Here is a 21643-nt window from a genome sequence, read left to right as displayed (position 1 = left end):
GCCTTCTCCCTGCACCCCAAAAGATTCTTTTGTACCCCCCAAAATGACTCACATACCCTTATTGATTACCAGTGAGAGAGTGGGTGAAAGTGTGTTGGACGCAGTAAATTTCATTTACTGCGTCACCAACTCCTGCACCCCCAAACGTTATTTCTTCGGCTCCGTTTCGTTTCTTCTCCACCCCAACATTCATTTAAAATTTTTCTCTCATTCTCTGTGTTCGTGGTCCCTCAAAGTTTGAATTTCTCTATCATTCCTTCATTCTCTCTGGTTCGTGGTCCCTGGTTTGTATCACTTTCCTTTATTCTTTTTTAAGGAATGTTATTTATTCTCTCACTCACTCGCTTCACTCACTGTCTTTACTTTGCGTTGTGTGTATCTTGTGATCGAAGGTTGTGTCGTTCTTTGAAGCACGTGGTTGCAAGTAACTCCGTTATTTTCTCTCTAAGTGGTAGTTTCCATCAGGTTAGCCTTCCAGGTTAAACTTTTTCTTTTTCTGTTTGCTTACTTGTGTGAAATACAAAAGCCGTTTCATAAAAAAATCATAATGCGAAACGGATTACAGATTCCGTTTCATAAATCTGTGAAACGGAATCTGTATTCTGTTTCATAAAAAAATTTGCAAATTTTTTTATGAAACGGATTACAGAATCTGTTTCACAGTATTATGAAACGGAATCTGTAATCCGTTTCAAAAAAAATTGCAAATTTTTTTATGAAACGGATTACAGAATCCGTTTCACAGCATTATGAAACGGATTCTGTAATCCGTTTCATAAAAAGATTTGCAATTTTTTTTGGAAACGGAATACAGATTCCGTTTCATAATACTGTGAAACGGATTCTGTAATCCGTTTCACATGCATTTTGATTTTTCCATGCTAAAATTACACCCCACCCCATTAATTTTAAACCTTACTCTCATGTTCGTAGCTGGTTCTGGGATGCTCTAAGTCACCTTTGTTAATTTAATAAGGATTTTCTTTTTCTCTGGGAAGAGGAATCCTTTTCACAATTTTTGAAATGGAAAGTGTATGCCGTTTCCGAATCCTTTTCACAAATTTATGAAATGGAAACAGTATGCCGTTTCTGATATATTTTGTTTTTTTGCTTACACCCATTCATTAAAAAATTACACCCTCACCTCATTCTTTTAAACCTTAGTTGTAAATAAATTTTGCATCATAATCTCTTCAAAATTACACCCACACCCCATTTCTTTCTTCTTGATTCCATTTCCGGTTCCGACAACAATGTTTAATGAAAAGAAGTCGTGAATAAGATTGGTGGTGACATGCATGTACGTGTTATCCTCGTCTTAAAAATAGAGTTGAAATCCATATTTGCATGGTTCTTTTGTGCGACGGGACGAAACACTCAAACATCAAAAAACCAAATTTTTTTTCCAAACGGATTACATAATCCGTTTCTCAAAGATGTGACACGGAATTTGTAACCCGTTTCACCAAGTTGCCTGTACTTTTATGTCAAACGGGTTCTGGGGAGCCGTTTCATATGTTTGTGAAACGGAATAGGTATTCCGTTTCATATGTTTGTGAAACGGAATAGGTATTTCGTTTCATACTTGGTAAGTGTTGCATTCATTGTTTTTCTGTGATTCGTCTTGCATTCTTTATGCATTTTTTTTAATTGCATTATTTTTTAATATTCTTATGTATTATGTGGTTATCCTCAATGAGTAATTTACGTATTAAAATACTTTATTTTTATTATAGTTCATTATGGAAGATCATCAATTTAGTTATTTGAGTTTCTTGGATTCTCAAGCGGATTCTCAACTAAATTGTAGTCTCATGTCGGACTTTTCTAATTTTGTTCATGATATCTGCGAACAAGATTATACATCTCATTTTACAACCGATGATATTTTCCCAACACGTGAAGATTTGATTAAGTGGGTTAGAGGGGTTGCTTATAATCTTGGATTTGTTGTCATTATTCTAAGATCAGATAAATATAATGGACAACCAGAAAGAAAGACCCATGTATTATTAGGTTGTGAAAGAGGTGGAAAATATAGAAAATACAAGTCTGATGCAGAACCGAGTTTATCTGGGACAAGAAAATGTGATTGTCCATTTAGATTGAGAGGGAGACCCATCTCTCAAGGGGAGGGATGGGTGTTGAACGTAAAATGTGGTTACCATAATCACGATGTCTCATCTACTCTAGTTGGTCACCCCTATGCTGGTAGGTTGAAGTCTACTGAACAATCATTACTTGTTGATATGACTAAAAGTCAAGTCAAACCTGCAAATATACTTCTCACCCTGAAAGAAAAAGATGAGTGTAATGTTACAACCCTGAAGCAAGTGTATAATGCAAGATATAGGTACAAACGTTCAATAAGAGGTTCTAGAACTGAGTTACAACAGTTAATGTTGATGTTGGAACGTGATCACTACATCCATTTTAGTAGATGTCTTGATGAATCTAATGTGGTTAGCGATTTGTTCTGGACCCATCCTGATGCTGTGAAGTTGTTAAATTCATTCAATATTGTGTTCTTAATGGATAGTACCTATAAAACCAACAAATATCGGTTGCCATTACTTGAGATTGTTGGTGTGACCTCAACAGGATTAACTTTCTCAGCCACTTTTGTATTTTTATCTAGTGAGAAGCAAAATAATTTCATTTGGGCTCTTGAAAGGCTCAGAGGTCTGTTTATGACGTGCGAGGGTGGTCCACAAGTCATTGTAACTGATAGGGATCTTCCTCTAATGAATGTTGTTGGCATTGTGTTCCCTGAGTGTTATCATCTTCTATGCCGTTTCCACATTCAAAAAAATGTGCAGGCAAAGTGCAAAATGTTAGTAAATTCTGTTGACGCATGGGATGTTGTACTTCAAGCCTGGGAGAATGTCATGGACTGTGAAGATGAATTAAAGTTTAAGGAGTGTGTTCATCGTCTTGATCTTGTTTGCCAGCCGTGGCCTGTATTCTTTGAATATGTTAACGACTCGTGGATCATTCCTTACAAGAAATTCTTTGTGAAGGCATGGACGAACAAAGTTATGCATTTGGGGAATACAACATCAAACAGGTATACTTGCATTTTGCTTTTAATTAAATTTATTTATTAATGGTTTATATGATTTCCTTGTATAAATTGTACTAGGGTTGAGTCTGCTCACTGGAGTCTGAAGAAAGTTCTTGGCAGTAGTATGGGAGACCTTTGTTCGTGTTGGGATGGCATTCACAACGTCATTATCTTGCAACATAACGAAATTAAAGCGTCTTTTGAAAGAAGTATAAATCTGATCAGTGACTCTTACAAGGCATTGAGTTATAAAAGATTACTGGGAAATATTTCTAGATGTGCCTTAGAACTCCTTGCTCCAGAGTTGGAAAGAGTAAAGAAGATTGGATTCGATAGTAGTCGTTGTGGCTGCATTCTCAGACAAACTTATGGTCTACCATGTGCGTGTGAATTAGCACGATATGATCATGGGATTATTCCTCTCCAAGAAATTCATGTCATGTGGACTAGGTTGAGCTTCTCCAATGTCTCGTCTTCACAATCTGAAGGGCAATTATCTATTCAGAGGGAGGTTGATCTACTACTTAATCTTTTCAAAGAAGTTGATATTGCAGGAAAAGTGACCATAAAACATAAATTACTTGACATAGTTAGCCCTTCCATGACATCGATGTTACCACCACCGAGTAAAGTTAAGACGAAAGGTGCAGCTAAGAGTCATAGATCAAAGAAGTCAACCAAACGTGATCCCTCCTATTTTGAGCATGTGGACGCCTTCATTGAGTCCTCAAGACAAGACACATGTGTTGCAAAAACAGAAAACAAGGTCAAGAGCAAACGTGTAATTGAAGAGAAAGTAATACCCATGCTAGAACAGTTCAATCTTGTTTTTCATCCTTATATACTCGATGTTATCGATGTTGTGGCGGACGGTAATTGTGGATATAGATGCATTGCTGCATTGTTGGGTATGGGTGAGGAGTCGTGGCCTCTAATCAGACATGATCTATACAAAGAACTTAGTCAATGGCGAGATGAATATGCAACGTTAGTTGGAGGCTATGATCGTCTGGAAGAACTGAGAAAGTCTTTGCTAGTTCAATCACCATCAGGGGTATAACTTCTATACACTAGTGTTGAAATTTATGTATTACAAGTTTTTTATGATTTTGTTTTATTATATTCTAATTAATTATATACAGGCTAATCGAGACAAGTGGATGACTATACCATGGGGTATGCGATTGCTAATCGGTATAATGTAATCCTCGTGTGCTTGTCATCAGTTCAGAATTTGACTATATTCCCACTTCGTACATCCCCACCTATTTCGCAAAGTCAACATCGACTAATTTGTATTGGACATGTTTACAATTCTCATTTTGTGCAGGTATATATGTTTATATATATATATATATATATATATATATATATATATTATTTTTATAAATAACTTTATTTCTCTATTGACTAATTGCGTATTTACAGGTTCGTCTACAAGAAGGCTGTCCATTACCGACAGTGGATATCATATCATCTAGCAATTGTTACCCAAAGGCAAAAGGGTGGGCATCATTTTATAGAGATAGGATGCAAGCATTCCTAGATTTACACATAGTGGATCGTAGTTATGTAGATCTCATGGAAGACTGATATTTGTTGATTGTATTTAAGTATTTCACTGTTGTAGTTTGTAATTATTTTACCAATATATAAAATTCTAACTCCTTTGGCCAAGGGACGGATATATTTTGGCCTCATTGCTAACATTAAATAACTTAATATAAAATACCATATATAGATGAAATATCTTAACATAAAATCCAATACAAATGTCAATTCTAACATCAAATACAAATAAATCGACTATCCAGACGTAGATGGTCGTCGACCTCGAACTCTACGTCCTCCTCTAGTCTCTTCCTCTTCAACTCCATCTTGAGCCATCTGCAATAACTCATGAGTGCGATCCCAGGCAATTGTGCCCTCAGTAACATCTCTACAGTCTATCATCCGCTGAAGACCACCTACAATGCGTTTCACGAGACCCTGTGATAATAACAAGTTAATGTCAAATATTAATAGTTACTAATAATATGAACAACTAAATGTGTTACATACCAATAAACCACTGGAAGATGATGACGGTGACGTCCTCTGAACTGTTATGTCATCTGGCAAATCCCGACGAAGTCGGGGCATAAGCACAAGGCTAGGTCGGTCGGCCTCAGCTCCACGTAAAATGTATGGATGGGAGACTCTCCTAAACCACTGCAAATATCCATCCGAACATGAAAAAGGAGCTGGTGCTTGGACCACTTGATGTACAACAAACTGCTCGTGCTTTTTCCACCGATCATCAATAGCCTCAAAGTCCATCATGGGAACCGAACTAGGCGATCGTGGAATAGGCTGGATGAAGCCAAATTGTCGCAACACACGCTCCGGCAAATGACGTTGTACGACGGTCCCAACCCTCAGGAAGCCAGAAAACATGCCATGTGTTACCAGTTGTCGAGCAGCTCTGTGTGCTACATATGGGTTCCAAATCATCCCATCATATGTCAAGCCATCCAACTGGACTCTAACATCAGCTATAGCGAAAATGGCGCATCCAGTCACATAACGTAGAGCACGGGGTTCGTTCTCCACATATGTATCCCGTACTTGCTTCCTTCCCAATGTAGGGAAGTGCTCGTATATCCAAGCCTGTATCAAATAATATTTCATTTAACCATTGTCATATCAAACTAAAAACAAGTCAAATAAAGAATAAAATGTTATATAAATGGGTACCTGCAGAAGAGGTAGATATCCAGCTAATTGCTTTGTATTTGCAAAGCTGGCATCTCCTAACTGCTCATATAAGTGGACAAGAGCAGCAACTCCCCAACCATATGTACGACATGTGGAGAGATCTCTAAATAGCTCGAGATAATGTGTACGAACATAGGTGGCGCTTTTGTTAGCAAATATCGTGCACCCTACAAGGTGCAAAAGATATGCACGTGCAGCAAACTCCCATAGCTCGTTTTCACAACAGCTGTGATACAAGTCTCTCAACCAGCTCAGTCGGACCTGTGCACCCCGACTTTGATTCAGCTCCACACATGCCATGGCCCGGTCAACACCAAGAAGTGTCGTCAAAATCTGAACAGAATCTTCATATTCCAGATTTTCAGTGGAGCAAAAGTTTCCACTGATGGAAAGATGGAGAAGTGACCATACGTCATCCAAAGTGATGGTCATCTCCCCAATGGGTAAATGAAAAGTATTAGTCTCGGGATGCCATCTCTCCACGAAACCCAATACTAACCCAAGATCGATATATTCATATAAAATATCGCACAAAGGCGATAATCCAGAAGCTAACACAAAAGGTGCAACAGCAGGGTGAGGACGTCCTAATTTCTTAACTTTTTTAATATGGGAGACCACTTTCACATCTCGATCCTGCCAGAAGAAACAAACAACAATAAAAATACTTAACAACAACAAAATTAAACCTATATAAAAACTTCTTACTGAGCTGACCATCCCATATCATGCGTGCAACATGATCCTGGTACTGCGTCAATAAAGATGTATCATACGGCCCACCAGGAAATCCTCCACCATCGTTATCAATGACCTGCTCGTCCTCCCGAGGAACGTTAGGAACCTCATTCTCAACAATGTCATCCTCAACAACATTAGCCTCATGCTGACCCCTTCTACGAGCCGATGCTGTCGGTCTCTTTCGTGCAGCACCTTGTCTGGAACTCTCGGGTGCATCATTTGAACCACGTCTAGATATATTTCCTCGGGTCCTAACCATATCTATAATAAAATAAAATACAAATTAATAAATAAAAAATAATAAATACTCGCACTTATCTTTCCTTTTTTTTTTCCTCATACAAACACAAGTGCACGTTCAATTTCATCAAACGAATTTAAATAAAAAACATTAAACGCATCCAAAAAAGCAAACAGAAACGGATTTTGAAAAAAAAAATAAATAAAAGGGAAACAGATCCCACATTCCGTTTTGAAAAAAAAAATTAAACGTGAAACGGATTACACAATCCGTTTCAAAAAAAGAATAAAGAAACGGATTCCAAAATCCATTTTCTAAAAAAAAAAAGTGAAACGGATTACACAATCCGTTTCAAAAAAAAATAAAAGAAACAGATTCCAAAATCCGTTTTCTAAAAAAAAAAAAAAAAAAAGGGAAACGGATTCCACAATCCGTTTCCTAAAAAAAAAAATAAGACGGGAAACGGATTCCACAATCCGTTTCCAAAAAAAAATTAAAATAAACACGGATTCCAAAATCCGTTTTGAAAAAAAAATGAAAAATGGGGAAACGGATTCCACAATCCGTTTCCTTAAAAAAAATAAAAACACCATAACCCTTCCTCTCAAACGCACACCACTCATCAACACAACCCACCGTTCCAGGTTTAACAAAAAGCTACATGTAAAAACCTACATATAAAATCAATTAAAATAAAAATATACACATGCATTCAAATAAAAATATACACTGTCTAATATTAAAAAATGAGTATGACTTACCTGCAAAAATTGAGAAGCCGCGGGAAAGGATCAAAGGTGGTTGCCGACGGTGGGGAGAAGAATGGTGTGTGGAGGAGAAAAGGAGAAAAGGATGGCGTGGCGAGAATGGTTTGTGGGAGAAGAGGGACAAGAGGGAGAAGAGGGAGAATGAGTGCGGTGCAGTGGGGGAGAAGGATGCTTTGTGGGGTGCAGTGGGGGAGAAGGATGCTTTGTGGGGAGGCTAGGTCAAAGATTCCAAGGGTGGTGCAGTGCATGCAGCGTGCAGAGAGAGGGAATCTGCTTTTTATTGGGGTGCGGGTGGAGGGGTTTTGGGGGTGCAGTGTGGTGAGGGGTGTGAGGGGTGCAAGGGTATTTGGGGTGCGCGGTGAAATTGAGAAAAGACACAGACACAATAACTTTTTTTTTTAACCAGGGGCAACGTTGGAAATAAAGTAGGTTTTGGGGGTATAGGAGAGATTATTGGAGGTGCAGGGAGAAGCCCCCTTAGGTTGGTATCCACGTGAAGAATTGGGCCACTTCCCAAGATTCAGTCTGAAACCCAATTAAAGCCTCCATGCGTGATCGTGTCGTGCAAGTGTCCTTTGGAATTGGGCCGCAGCCCATTGCCAATACTTAAAGATTGGACAGCTTGAAAAAATAGTCCTCATTTATCAAAATAAATCCAATTAGAACAATTTTTATTTAATTAAAATAAAAGAAAATATAAGGAATTAAAAGGAATGGGCCTAGGCATTGGCCCAATGCTATAAGCCTTATTGGGGTCACATAAGAGTTGTTCCTACTTGATTTAATTTGAATGATGTGTTTCGAGTATGTCATGGCTAATATGCATGAAATTTCATCTTTGATACATTGTTTTTCATAGTTTCTAGGCAGTAGAAGCCAGAAACCACCTAGCGGCGATGAAGGCCCCCCAGGCGACTCATCCTAGTTGACCTAGTTTTCTGGGTTCTGCTATGAACTACCTGGCGGCAATGAGGATCCGCTAGGCGGTGCACGGTTGATAACTCTATTTTTGCTGTGTTTTGTGGATTTAATGATATTGTGAGTCTCTAGTTAGGTCTCTATTCACGTGTGACTGTGTGATGCTATATAATTGCTTTTATTGTGATATTTTGAGGATTAAATTGTAGGTGCAAACATGAAAGTTTCATGTTAGGGTTTAGGGAATAATCTGTAATATGATGAATAGAGTTAAATTACAATAATTCCGCAATTGTATGATGTGATTGGATGTGTAGACATGTGAAATGGTGAATTGGTGTGATTATGGTGCATTTGGGTATTTGGATTGATCTCCAGGGAATATTGAGTATCTTCCAGGTGCAGAAAAACTTGGGTTTTTACCCAAGTACTCATGCACCGCTTGACGACACCCTGTTTGCTGCCAAGCGACAAGTAGTGAAAAATATGCAGTTTTGGGGTTTTGTGAATTGGTTGCGAGTGAGGTTTCTATGAAATTAACTGAAAGTATACTTGAGGTAATGGAGTGAAAATTGGACAATTGTAATATGTGGGTCAAGGCATTAGATATGGTTGTGTAAATGGAATCAAAGGGAGTGGTGGATGTAGGAATTGTGCTTGTGTGGTCTAGGAATGAGTATGTTGTTTGGTATGAAATATGGAAATTTTAGATATTAGTTTTGGTGTCTCTTCCACAAGCATGAGCATGCATTTTAAGAATAGGTGTTAGTTGCATGAGAAATGAAGTTAAGTTCACCTATATATATATATATATATATATATATGTGTGTGTGTGTGTGTGTGTGTGTGTGTGTGTGTGTGTGTGGATGTGTTACTAGAGTATAAGGTAAACAATGCATTAAAATAAGAGAATGAGTTTTGCATTATGGGGTGTTATGTTTTACAGTTTTATGTGTGTGAGCTATCCTTGATTGGAATTAAGGATTGGCATGTTTTCAACTTGCGTAGTATATATTACCAATTGTGATTGAGGTATATTTTGTGTGATAATGTAGACTTGTGTTGTGCATAATAGTTGTATGTAAATTGGTAAACTAGACTTATACGTGAACTATTTGAGGTGGAAAAGTCTATTTTGGGGTGCTAAACCAGTAGTTGGCACATTATTGGTATAGCACTTGGCGACACAGTGAAGGCCGCTAGGCAATAGGAGTACCAGGGAAGTCGCTGGAGCACATGGTGCCTGGCGGTGTAGAGTGACCCGTCAGGCGATAGCCTTAAAATAGTGGGTTTGGAATCTGCCTGGCACCTGGCGGTAGGGGGGTTTCTACTAAGCAATATGAGTTGGGAATTTGCCTGGCAGCGCTTAGGCAGTGCCAAGCGATAACGTAGAGGGTAATGTCCTCTTTGACTTGCGTTTTTGTGTGTTTGAGAGGTTGGACTTGGACTAAGATATGCTTGACAGTGTCATGAGCAGGTAGGTTCATGACTGGTGATGAACGCATGATTAATATGAGCATGGAGGTTCATATGTTCGGTGTCACACTTGAGGGTTGCTACGAGCGAGGAAGTTCGTAGCTGGATGGATCACGTGTGTTGGACTATGGATGGGGAGGTCCATAGAGTTGGACTACGAGTGAGAAGGTTCGTAGAGGTTGGACCACGACCGGGCAGGTTCGTGGAAGCATGATATATCCTAGGTCCATGGTCAAGTATTGCATAGAGTGCTTGAGTTAGTAGTTTCGTTTGTATAATGAGATAATGATTAGAAAAACCTTCGGGTAGTAAGGATTTAAGATTAAGTATTAAATGGAATAAAGTAGTTTGGGTGAATCTCTATATTATTAGTTTGTATGTTTAAGTTGTTATGAGCTCACCCTATCTGTTTGTGTTTGGCGATGATCGTGTGACTTATCACATTGAGCAGATGAATTCCAGGTGATGTTGGAGATGCGTAGAGTCGGAGTGAGGGCTAGTTGGGGTTTTATTTGATGAACTTGTTCTAATTACTTTTTGTAATTTTTAATGGAGTTGGTTTTGGAACTCGAAAGTTGTAATGATTTACATTATGGATTTAGACGTTGACGCTTTGATAATGTTTTAAATTTCCTGCGCTTTTGGGAATTAATATTAAATGTCAAATTATTTTAAATATTATTTGTTTTATAAGTAATATTCAGCTAGGATGTTACAGATTACAGAGAATTAACTTGGCTTGATGAAGATGACTCATATCTAGCCATGAGAGACAAGTTTGATTTTTCACTTTCATCTTGTGATGAGCTACTTGTTGAATTATCATTGTCTTTCCAAGAAATGTAGGTGTGTCTTTCCTTGGGTTTCTTCTCCTTTTTCTTGTCACGACTTTTCTCCTTTTCTTTGTTAATGTTTGGACATTCAATTTTGATATGTCCTTGTTTGGCAAAATTATAACAAGAGAAATTAGGAGTGTTATTTGAATCACTTTGTTTATAATTGTTCCCCTTTTGATTGCCTTTGTTGCCTTTTCTCTTGAGATACTTTCCAAACCTCTTAACCAATAGATTCAAGTTCTCATTGTCACTTGATTCAGCCACCTCCTCCTCGGGTTCATCACTCTTTTCAGTGCTAGATTTCAATGTTATGTTCTTCATGTTTTTCTCACTTAACTATTGCTTATTTAGCTTTTGCTTCTCAATTTCGTGCTCCCTTAGCTTACTAAACAATGCAGTTGTGGTCATAGTGGATAGATCCCTTGATTTTGAGATGGTCGTGACTTTAGGTTGCCAACTCCTATCAAGACATTTTAGCATTTTAAATGTTTAGCTCTTTTTTATCAAGCTCTTTTCCCAAGCCTATAAGATGGTTGGTAATATATGTGAATCTTTTTTGCACTTCAACAATTGAACAACTCATTACTTTTATATCAAGGCATGCTTCCTTGCTCTCTTCACATCATTTGTTCCCTCATGAGTGACTTCAAGCACATCCCACATCTCTTTTTCACTTATGCATTAAGAGACTCTAAAGAACTCATCCATGTTCAATGAAGAGGTGAGAATGTTCTTTGTTGTACAATCATATTGAGCACGCCTTATTTACTTCTCTATCAATTGATTCCATGGCTTGTCAACCTACTTGTTATCAACATGTTAGGAGTGTAAGGTTCATTCACAATTGCATCCCAAATACCTTGAATAATTGATTCAATGAAAATTTTCATTCGAATTTTCCAAAACTGGTAATTAAGACCACTAAACATAGGTGGCCTATGTATATAAGTACCTTCTACAAAAGGAATCCTTTATGGCCGACACACTCTTTAGATGACATTCCCTCCTTTCTCTTCTTGAAACTAAATTTCTAAGTTTTGATCACATTAAGGAGTTGTATCCTAAGGATGATGACTTCTCCTTCATTCATAGTGAGTACCACCTAGGGACAAGCAAATACTTTGACATCTACTATGTCTATATGTTTAAAGGTAAGAGACTTTGCATATCCAAAGGCCCCTAGAGAGCCTCACTCGTTAGAGAGGCAAGTGAGGGAAGATTAATAGGGCCTTTTGGGGCCATAAAGACTTTATAAGTCTTAAAATAGAACTTTTTTGGCCTCACATGAGGAAGCATGTGGAGAGAAATTGTGAGAGTTGCATAGTATACAAGAAGGCCAAGTCTAAGGCTCAACCTCATGGCCTCTACATTTCTTTACCCATCCCTTCTTTGCCTTAGGTAAACATTTCCATGGATTTTATACTATGGCTCCCAAGAACAAAGAAAGGTAGGGACTCTATCTTTGTGGTTATGGATAAATTTTCTAAAATGGTTCATTTCATTCCATCCCACAAGGTAGATGATACAAGCTTCATTGCATTTCTCTTCTTTAAGGAAGTTGTGAGGCAATTTTGCCCTCATTTAATGTTTAATTCTAGATTTTTAATTGAATTTTATTCTTAAAAGATTGATTTAATTGAGATTTTTTATAAGGGTTTATTGAGCATGAGATGCAAAAAGATGTTAAAAATAACTTTTTAGTTGCATAAATGTTTTTTGGATATTTTGAGGTGTGTTAGTGTAGCTACAACTAAGTTGTGCTCATGGAGGTGTGGAAATAAATTGCTTAAAGTTTCATGACACCTTAAAGATAAATCCAAGAATAAGAAATTATCAAAATCACAAAAATCCAAACCAAGCATTGCATGAAGACGACAAGAAAAACTTGAAAAAGTGAAAAAGTTTGGCTAAGCCAAGAAGAGGGAACAGGCAACAAAAATTGGACTTTGTAGTTTTCAATATCTTTTTTCCAGAAGAAGGGGCTTTGATAATTCATAAATATTTATGATAAAAGATAATTTGGGAAAATATATCTTTAGATATTTTATTTGATATTTTTAAATAATTATCTTATTTAATTATATCATAAAATATATAAAGATAATAACTACCAAATCTTTTTAAATATGACAAGATCTTCTTGAATCTTTTTAGATCTCCACAACAAACAAATATATCTTGAAAATATTGGATTATTTAGAAGATAATTGGAGAAGATTACAAGAAGGGCAGAATTAGAAATTGGACAGAAATTAAGTTGATGAATAATTAATTAAATATTTTATATTAATTATCTTTGATTATATCTTATTGTCGACAAAGGAAATCTTCCAAATATTTTAGAAATTTTCATGTGATTAAATTAGTTTTTACCAATAATTGAGACTTTACTTTGATTAAAGGTATTTGCTGATGTGACCCCAACAAGCCCAACCTCAAATGCATCAACAAGCCCAAGCCCACATCAAAGCCCAATCACTAGAAGCATGATGAGAAAGATTCACATGGGCCTATCACAAGATGATCAGGTCAATCATGGGCTTTTTACATTATTCACATGGGCTAAAGAAATCTCTAAAATATGAGATTATGCATGAAAGAAGTAGTCTAGATTTAAATTGGGCCATTGTTTAGGCTTTGCTTTCAATAAAAGCTAGAATACTTTTTGGGATCAATTGGGTCGAGCCCAATGTGCTACCTTTGGTCGTGAATGACTTGAGTGACTCTCCATTTGGATGCAAGCAAAACATGAACTAAGCAAGGAGAATGTGATGGAAGCATGGTGCGTGTGACTTGGGCAAGGAAAGTGTGATACGCCACTTGGCATCATCAAGACTCATCTACTACATCACATGGTCTACAATCAAGCTTCTTCTCCAAGCTACATTTGCATTTCATCTTTGTTGCATTTTCTCTTCATTTGGTCGGCCATGTGCCTATAAATAGAGCCACTCAAATATTGTAATGGTTACTCTTGAATTGCTAATAGATGCTAGTGTTTGAGATCACTCCACACTTTTATTAATTTGAGAGCATACATGGCTAACCTTCTCCTTCATCTCCTCAACCACCTTCCATACCATAGCTCCACTTCTACTCTTCATCTTCACCAAATTCTCCATTTCCAAGAGCTACTTTCCTCTAATTCTCCAAATTCCGTTGCACTTCATCTTCTCCTCATCATTCTCCATGGATTTCCTTCCTCTCCTACTCCAAGGACGTCCATCAATTGGTATCTAGAGCCATCCAAGCCTTTGGTGCATCCATCCTCTTGGTTTGGGTAAGGTTCTTGGTCCATACTTGTCTCCTCTTTCAATTTCCGTTTTGTCTCTCTTCTCCACTATTTTCTTCACTTTTGCTGCTGTTTTTTCATGTTTTTTATGTTCTCCACCGTTTGACATTGAGGCTACATGAATCTCCATTGATTCATCTTGTAGTACTCCTTACTTCATTGGTGCAAATCTGTTTTTAGGTTCCATTTTCGTTTTTCCAGCACTTGTTCTTTGGTTCTTGAGTTTTCTGCATTTTTATTCGGTGAATTCAGTCCTTCTTTGCATTTTATCATTTCAATTATGTTTAAGTCATGTTCTATGCTTTGCTTGTGCTTTAATTCATCTTTTCCACCATTTAATTTCATTGCTTACTGATTTGATTGAGTTTCCGAGCCACATCTCACAACCAAAACACTATGATCCTTCAAGGAAGTGTGTGGATGTTTAAGGCCTGAATCCTCACTGTTTTTCATCCATTTCACCGATTGGATTGTGCTTTTGTGTGTCTAAGATGTTTTTCATCTTACTCCAAGGACGTCCATCATTTGCTCTAACTAAAATTAATCGAGGCTTTGCTTTGATTAATTAAGCATTTTATTTGGTGAGGAGATAAAAGAATAGACATGATTAGGCATAGTAAATTTTGATTGAAACTGTACTTTGGTTGTATTTACTGTGGATAATCTAAAAGTTCTCACTTTTAATTGAGACTGTACTTTGGTTGTATCTACAATAATAATTAATTGAACAATAATCTTTAGATAACCGATTATGGATCTATTTTGAAAAAATCAATAAAATCAATCTATTTTCTTTACTATTGTTTTCATTTCTTTTTATCTTTTAAATTTTATCTCTTTCTTTGTTTATCTTAATCCTCTTATATATTTTTTATTTTATTTGACTAACTCTTTTGTATAGTTTTTATAAGAACTAATTTGTTAAAAAGCAATTCCCTATTCGTTGGGAGACGACTTTGGGTTACTTTACCCTTTCTATTTTGTTAACTATTATCTTAGCAATACTGACATTGCTATAGTTTAGTAGTATTAATTTGATCGTGTCAACGACAACGTTATCAGGCTTCATGGTGTACCTAGAACCATAGTGAGTGATAAGGACACAAGTTTTTAAGCCACTTTTAAAGGACTTTGTGAGGGAAGCTTAGAACCAAATTTCTCTTTTGTATAACTTGTCACCCCCAAATCAATGGCCAAACCGAGATGGTAAATAGGACTTTGGGTGAAATGTTAAGGTGCATGCTAGCCAAAAATCTTAGGGAGCGGGAAGCACATTCTTCCTCATATAGAGTTTGCATACAATAGGGTGGTGCATTCCACTACTTCCCATTCTCCCTTTGAGGTTGTTTATTAGTTCAACCCCTTAACACCTCTAGATCTCCTTCCTTTTCCTACTCATAAGGCATGAACTAGCAAATATGGAGAAGAGTGTGCTAAGATGATTCAAGACTTGCATCCACAAGTTAAGGATAACATAGAGAGGAAGGTTGTGCATTACTAAAGGTTTGCCAATAAAGGTAGGAAATACATCACCTTCTTTGCTAGGTATGGTGTCGCTTGAGGAAAGAGAGGTTCCCTACTCAAAGAAAGTCCAAACTCCATCCTATAAGGGACGACCCTTTCCAAATGGTGAGGAGGATTAATAAAAATGCCTATGAGTTAGATTTACCCCCTAGCTATAACATGAGTCATACTTTTAATGTGGGTGATCTTTCTCCTTTTGATGTAGGTTTTATAAATTCCTTGTTGAATTCTCACTACGGAGGGGAGGATGATAAGTCCATGACTCACTATGAAAGCTTAAAGGACCTTCCTAGAAGGATCACAAAAAGCATGACTAGAAGGAATGCCTCTAACCCCTTATCTTTGTCTTTATTTTTCATTTCTTTATGTTGACTTTATCTTGTGGTGATTTAAGTTGAGTTGACTTGACTTATTGACCTTGACCTTGGGTGTTTGTTTTTTAGGTCAAGTTATTGTCAACTTGGAGGAGAATAGTTGTACTTGGAGTCGAGAAGAGGCTTAAACTTAAGGCTAAACCAGCATGGAGCGCATATGAGCATGAATAGCATAGGAATTTACCTTCTCTTCTAGAAGGTCAATAGGAGCATTAGGAGAAACTTAGCCACTAAGCTAGGTCACTCTCCTTTTCAAGACACCTCCTTTAGTTGACCTAGCTTCTAGAACAATATCTCGTGTTTGTGCTCTTGTCCTTAACTTTGTCTTTTTTGCGAAAAGACCCCATCCAACACTTATGAAACAAGTTGTTCTAGACTTATAAAATGGTTGAATATTTTGAGTAAAATTACTTTATATTTGACCATTTGTGAGAGTGCTCTCCTTAATAGTGTCATCTTATCTTGTTTTATCTTGAGCCTAGAGTTTGGTGAGCCTTGTGCCCCCTCAAGTGGCGTGCCATCATCTTCATCCCCTCCCCCATTCAAGTCTTCCATCTCTTACATCATCTTTTCTTCACTTTTGGTTTCTTTTATTCTCTTTTTAATTCTGCAATTATGCTTCTTTTATGTTCTTGTTTTTAGTTTCCATTAATTGAATTCCTCTCATTCTCTAGAGCCTTGAAAGTGAACCTTCACATCTGGGTAACCTTGATTATCTTAATGTTTAGTAGGCATCTTCCTTGAGCTTGTTTATGTTAGGTTTTTTAAAGGAGGGGGTATCATTGGGGAGATACAACACCAATGAGATCTGAGTCTAATTACATAAGACACTAACACCACTCTCAACCCAAAACCTTAAGGCAATGGGTTTATGGGTCTTTATTCTTATATAATGCTCTACTTTCTCATTTCTGGTCAATGTGGGACTTAGACTCACACTTGGATTCCTAACAATCTCCCCCTCAAGGGTGAGTCCTTTCAACCACATTGGTACACTGCCTCTCTAGCGGAAGCATTCCTAACCACGAGTACTCCTTTTCTACCCTTTTTTGTACCGTCGTTATTCTTAACGGAACACGCTTTACCTGGAACCCTTACCTGGGACCCTTGCCAGGAAGACTTTTGATACTAGGACCATACTGGTACTGCACTCGTCTGAGCCGGTATTAACCATCGGCTCTGATACCACTTGTTAGGTTTTTTAAAGGAGGGGGTATCACTGGGGAGATACAACACCAGTGAGATCTGAGTCTAACTACATAAGACACTGACACCACTCTCAACCCAAAACCTTAAGACAATGGGTTTATGGGTCTTTATTCTTATATAGTGCTCTACTTTCTCATTTCTGGTCAATGGGGGACTTAGACTCACACTTGGATTCCTAACAGTTTAATCACTTAAATATCATATTTGTTCAACATGAAATGGATCTTTAGCATATATTAATTAGACAGGTCTAACAACAAACACCAGACGAGTATAAAAAAACATTAGACAAAAAAAAATTATAATTAAAGTATTAATTCTTTCTTCTATGCATTTTTTTATTTTTACTTTTATCCTTTTATGATTTCTATAACATCTTGACCGGATATTACGAATTTAAATAATAAAATAAAGAAGTAAATGATAAAACTTTATTTATTAAAACTGATATTCCCAAAACGCGGGAAAGTTAAAAAAAAAACTTTTATTACTTTCATAATAAACCAAAATTCATAAGTATAAATAAGATTGTAATTATCCAAATGTCCAGAATATTTATAATTACAATTTATTTGAAAGCATAAAAAAAAAACTTCATAAAAGTTCTGATAAAATCTTCTCCCAAAACTAGCCCCGCTCCGTCTCTAGGCCTCACCAGATCCACCTGCAATAACATCTACTCCCTGTACCGCGTACACGATCATCACCAAACACAAATAGATAGGGTGAGTTAACATATTACACATATATATAAATATTGCATAGTTATATATATATATCACACAATCACACCAATATTGCTGCAGTAAAAAAATCGTCTGGCGGGGGACACGTACCGCCAAGCGCTGCCCACTTCCAAACCGCGTGGAAGTTATGATGAGTCGAACCTTGACTCACATTCAATACTTAAATTTTGGGAATTTAATATTATTTTTGCGCTTAAAAATTGTATTTAGTTGCATACTATATTATTGGATATTATTGGGCTTAATAATGCAACTGTAATTTAATTTAGGTCCTTAAAAGTGTAAATAATGAATATTTTAATTCATAAATTAAGTCCCAAAATAGGAATTTGGGAGAGAAATAGTTCAAGTACTAAATGTACCCCTAATTCTCATGTTTACACCCCCTTTTCTCTAATTGGAATATCTATTTCTAAAAAAACATTTATGGAGCTAACTGCACCCCATGTTTTCAGGTTTACACCCATTCTCTAATTTAATTTTCAATTTCTACTTTGCACCCCTCCTTCTTACTAAGCTGCACCCCTAATGTCACTTAAACTCCCATCCACCAGATTTCGCACGTGGCAATTCTCCACTTATTAAGTTAACCAATTACAACTTGTCACGTCCTCAATCCCCCACTCACTAAAATAACCACTCACAATTTGCCACATCATCAATCCTCCACTAAATTAAATCACCAATCAAAACATGCCACCTCATCACTCTTTCTCTCCTTCACAACCAAAACCCTAACCCTAATTTCCTTCTTCTCTCTCTTCCACACCAATCCACTCCTCAGCCGCCATGACCACGTCCGGCCACCATTGCACACGACGGAAAGCCACCGTCTATCGCGCCCTCATCGGAAACCTCGTCACCGCTACTGCACCAGTGGGCCGCGACGTCTTCTTCTTCTCCGCTCCGCGCATCCCGCAGCCACCATCATGCACCAAGCTCGAACCTGAAACTCCCGCGCCACCGTGAACCAGCCACCATCTCCTTCATCGCGCCTCTGTCTCGCCTCCTTCCTCGTTCATCTCACTGCCACCACCATGGCAACACCACCAGAGCTCACGACCTGCCTATGTCGAGCCCGCAACTCGCCAGAATCGCGGCCATAACCACCGACAACACCCGCGCCAACGCTCACCCGCACCTATGCTCACGCCTCACCCTCTTCCTCGTGACGTCAACCATGGAAACCACTATCTATTCCGTTCAGCTTCACCAACACAGATTTGCAGTGGAATCTACACCTCCATTAGTCGCGAGAACTAGAAGCACCACCGTCACGCTCCTGTCATTGCAGTAACCGCAGCAACACCTCTATCCTCTGTAAATCATAGCTCTGATCACACAACCTTCTTCTCGCGAGATGTCGTAGAACCTGTAACCACGAGGACACATCCATGGCAGCACGCAAGTAGTCCATTACTACCATGCACTTGTCGCCATTGACGCGTGTCTGTGGAGTTGTAGCTGCCACATCTGTTCGAACCAGATTCTTGACGCCCACCGTGAAGACGAAGGTACCAGCGACAAAAACGACGGTGGAGAAAGGAGGAAAGAGGAAGAAACCCTAGTTCTTGGAAGAGAAAATGCACTACCATATGTCTGCTTCTTAGTGGACAGACATAGAGTCAAACTAGTCAACCAGTCAACTCTGGGCAAGGCTTCGTCATCGTTGGTCAAACAGATTATTTTTAGCAGGTGGTTCCTCTATAGGAACCCTAAATTGCCTAAGAGAGGAAAGAATCGTCTGGTGGCAGTTCATTGCCGACCAGACAATTTCTGGAAATATTCCAAAATCACCACTTTAATTAGAATACAATAATTCATACAAAATCCTACCAAATTCAGAATATCAATCAGAATTAAATTAATCGACGCATGAAATTACCCTATTTAACATGCCAATCAAATTAAAATTAAAGTTAACGCGTAAAAGCTCCCCTAACCTGGTCTCCTTTGCTTAGAACTTTGAAAATTCTCCCTTGATCACCAATGGTTATGATAGTTTTCCAACCCTCTGGCTACTAGGGTTTTCCTCTACCCTTTCAAATTCAATCCAAAACTAAGTTTGGCTAAAATAAGTTTAATTTGGGTTCTCCAAGACTTGAACCCACAACCATGTCAATACCAAATCAATGCTAAACCATCAAGCTAATTCATGCTTCTTGCTAACTAATATAATTCACATATTATATTATTTCACAACATAATTACACATATTATTAAAACAATAATAATTAATTAATACATAAATAGCATACATAGGACTTGAACTCAAGTCTTCCCACACAATTAAAGTACTCTCAACCACTTGAGTTAATACTTTTCCACATTATATAAATCAGAATTAAATACCATAAATGTTCTTCCTACCCGTATTTATTAATTAATTAATTATTTAATTATTTAATTTTCACGGGTCTTACAATTTCTCATTACTTGGTCATCTTAAAATTAAATTTAGAAAAATATATTTTACTTTTATTTCTTAAAAACAATATTATTTCAAAAATAACATATTTTTATTGATATTATAAATTTTTTACAATGTCATATAAAAATTGTCATGTAATGATTTTGTCTTGCAAAAAATTGTCAACAAAAGGTTACATTTCTATTTTTATATTTTTAGTATGTAAAACATTACACAAATTTGATGATATATTGATTAGACAAATCTAATAACAGATATTACATGAGTCATTCTTATATTGATTAGAAGACTCTAGCAATATACATTAGATAAGTCTTTCCACACACAAAATAGATGAGTTTTTTCATACACCGATTGAAAGAGTATAGTGAAAAATATTATACAAGTCTAACAATACACATTTGAAGAGTCTCTTCATGCCTGATTAGACTAATGTAGAAAAAACCATTACATGACTCATTCAAAACATTGATTAGATAAGTCTAAAAATACACATTAGACGAGTATGTCTATCTGTTGATTAGATGAGTCTTGCAACACGCATTAGACGAGTTTTTCCATACAATGATTATACAAGTCTAGCAATATACATTAGACGAGTGTTCTTACACATATATTAGATGAGTCTATTAATACTCATTAAACAACTCTATCCATTATTTGATTAAATGAGTTTTGAAAACATTAGACAACTTTTTCCATGTACTAATTAAATGAGTCTAACAATACATATTCGACGAGTATGTTCATATACTTATTAGATGAGTCTAATAACAAATATTAGACGAATTTGTCAATGCACTTATCAAACGAGTCTAACACTAGTACACATTAGACAAATATGTTCATACACTAATTTATATTTTTAATGAGTCTAATATAGATGCATATCCTTTATATTTTTAGGGGTTAAATACGTTTTTATCCCTTAACTTTAAGTGAAAATTTGAATTAGTTCCTTTTTGAAACTTTGGACTAATTTAGTCCCTCATCTTTTGAAATGTGTGAATTTAGTCTTTTTAACCAAATTTTGTTAAGTTTATTTAATATTTCAAATGCGTTTCATGATAGCATTTGAGTTGTTTGTGTGGTTTGATACATTTTCGTTTCAAAGTCAATTGAGAAACTCGTTTGAAAAATCAAATAAACTTAACAAAATTTGGTTAAAATGGCTAAATTCACACATATTTTGAGTTAAGGATTAAATTGGAACTAAAGTTTAAAAGAATGATTAATTCCAAATTTCACTCAAAATTAAGGAACAAAA

The 21643-nt window shown here is 36.8% G+C and overlaps 2 protein-coding genes across 2 annotated transcripts; both read left to right on the top strand.

Annotated features, from left to right (window-relative positions):
* The first annotated feature begins 1814 nt into the window (after window positions 1-1814).
* Window positions 1815-3982, top strand: LOC146888320 (uncharacterized). The gene is made up of 3 exons (XM_085670048.1): window positions 1815-3067; window positions 3143-3860; window positions 3953-3982. The coding sequence occupies exons 1-3, from the start codon at window positions 1815-1817 to the stop codon at window positions 3980-3982; spliced, it is 2001 nt and encodes a 666-aa protein (XP_085526174.1).
* Window positions 3983-4235: 253 nt separating this feature from the next.
* Window positions 4236-4657, top strand: LOC114174442 (uncharacterized). Its single transcript, XM_028059284.1, has 2 exons — window positions 4236-4394; window positions 4493-4657. The coding sequence occupies exons 1-2, from the start codon at window positions 4236-4238 to the stop codon at window positions 4655-4657; spliced, it is 324 nt and encodes a 107-aa protein (XP_027915085.1).
* The last annotated feature ends 16986 nt before the right edge of the window (window positions 4658-21643 follow it).

This window comes from Vigna unguiculata, chromosome 2 (genome assembly GCF_037176805.1).
Source record: "Vigna unguiculata cultivar grain cowpea cultivar isolate G323 ecotype 2 chromosome 2, ASM3717680v1, whole genome shotgun sequence".
Classification (NCBI taxonomy): Eukaryota; Viridiplantae; Streptophyta; class Magnoliopsida; order Fabales; family Fabaceae; genus Vigna; species Vigna unguiculata.
Note: the sequence above shows the minus strand (reverse complement) of the source record. Positions and strands in the feature narration are given on the sequence as shown.

What these genes read in the sequence shown, in the direction of transcription:
- LOC146888320 (XM_085670048.1), top strand. Translation starts at nt 1,815, where the DNA reads ATGTCGGACTTTTCTAATTTTGTTCATGATATCTGCGAACAAGATTAT. An exon ending in GGGAATACAACATCAAACAG is followed by an intron (nt 3,068 to 3,142) that starts GTATACTTGCAT and finishes AAATTGTACTAG; the next exon opens with GGTTGAGTCTGCTCACTGGA. An exon ending in AACGTGTAATTGAAGAGAAA is followed by an intron (nt 3,861 to 3,952) that starts GTAATACCCATG and finishes TTGTGGATATAG; the next exon opens with ATGCATTGCTGCATTGTTGG.
- LOC114174442 (XM_028059284.1), top strand. Translation starts at nt 4,236, where the DNA reads ATGGGGTATGCGATTGCTAATCGGTATAATGTAATCCTCGTGTGCTTG. An exon ending in ACAATTCTCATTTTGTGCAG is followed by an intron (nt 4,395 to 4,492) that starts GTATATATGTTT and finishes GCGTATTTACAG; the next exon opens with GTTCGTCTACAAGAAGGCTG.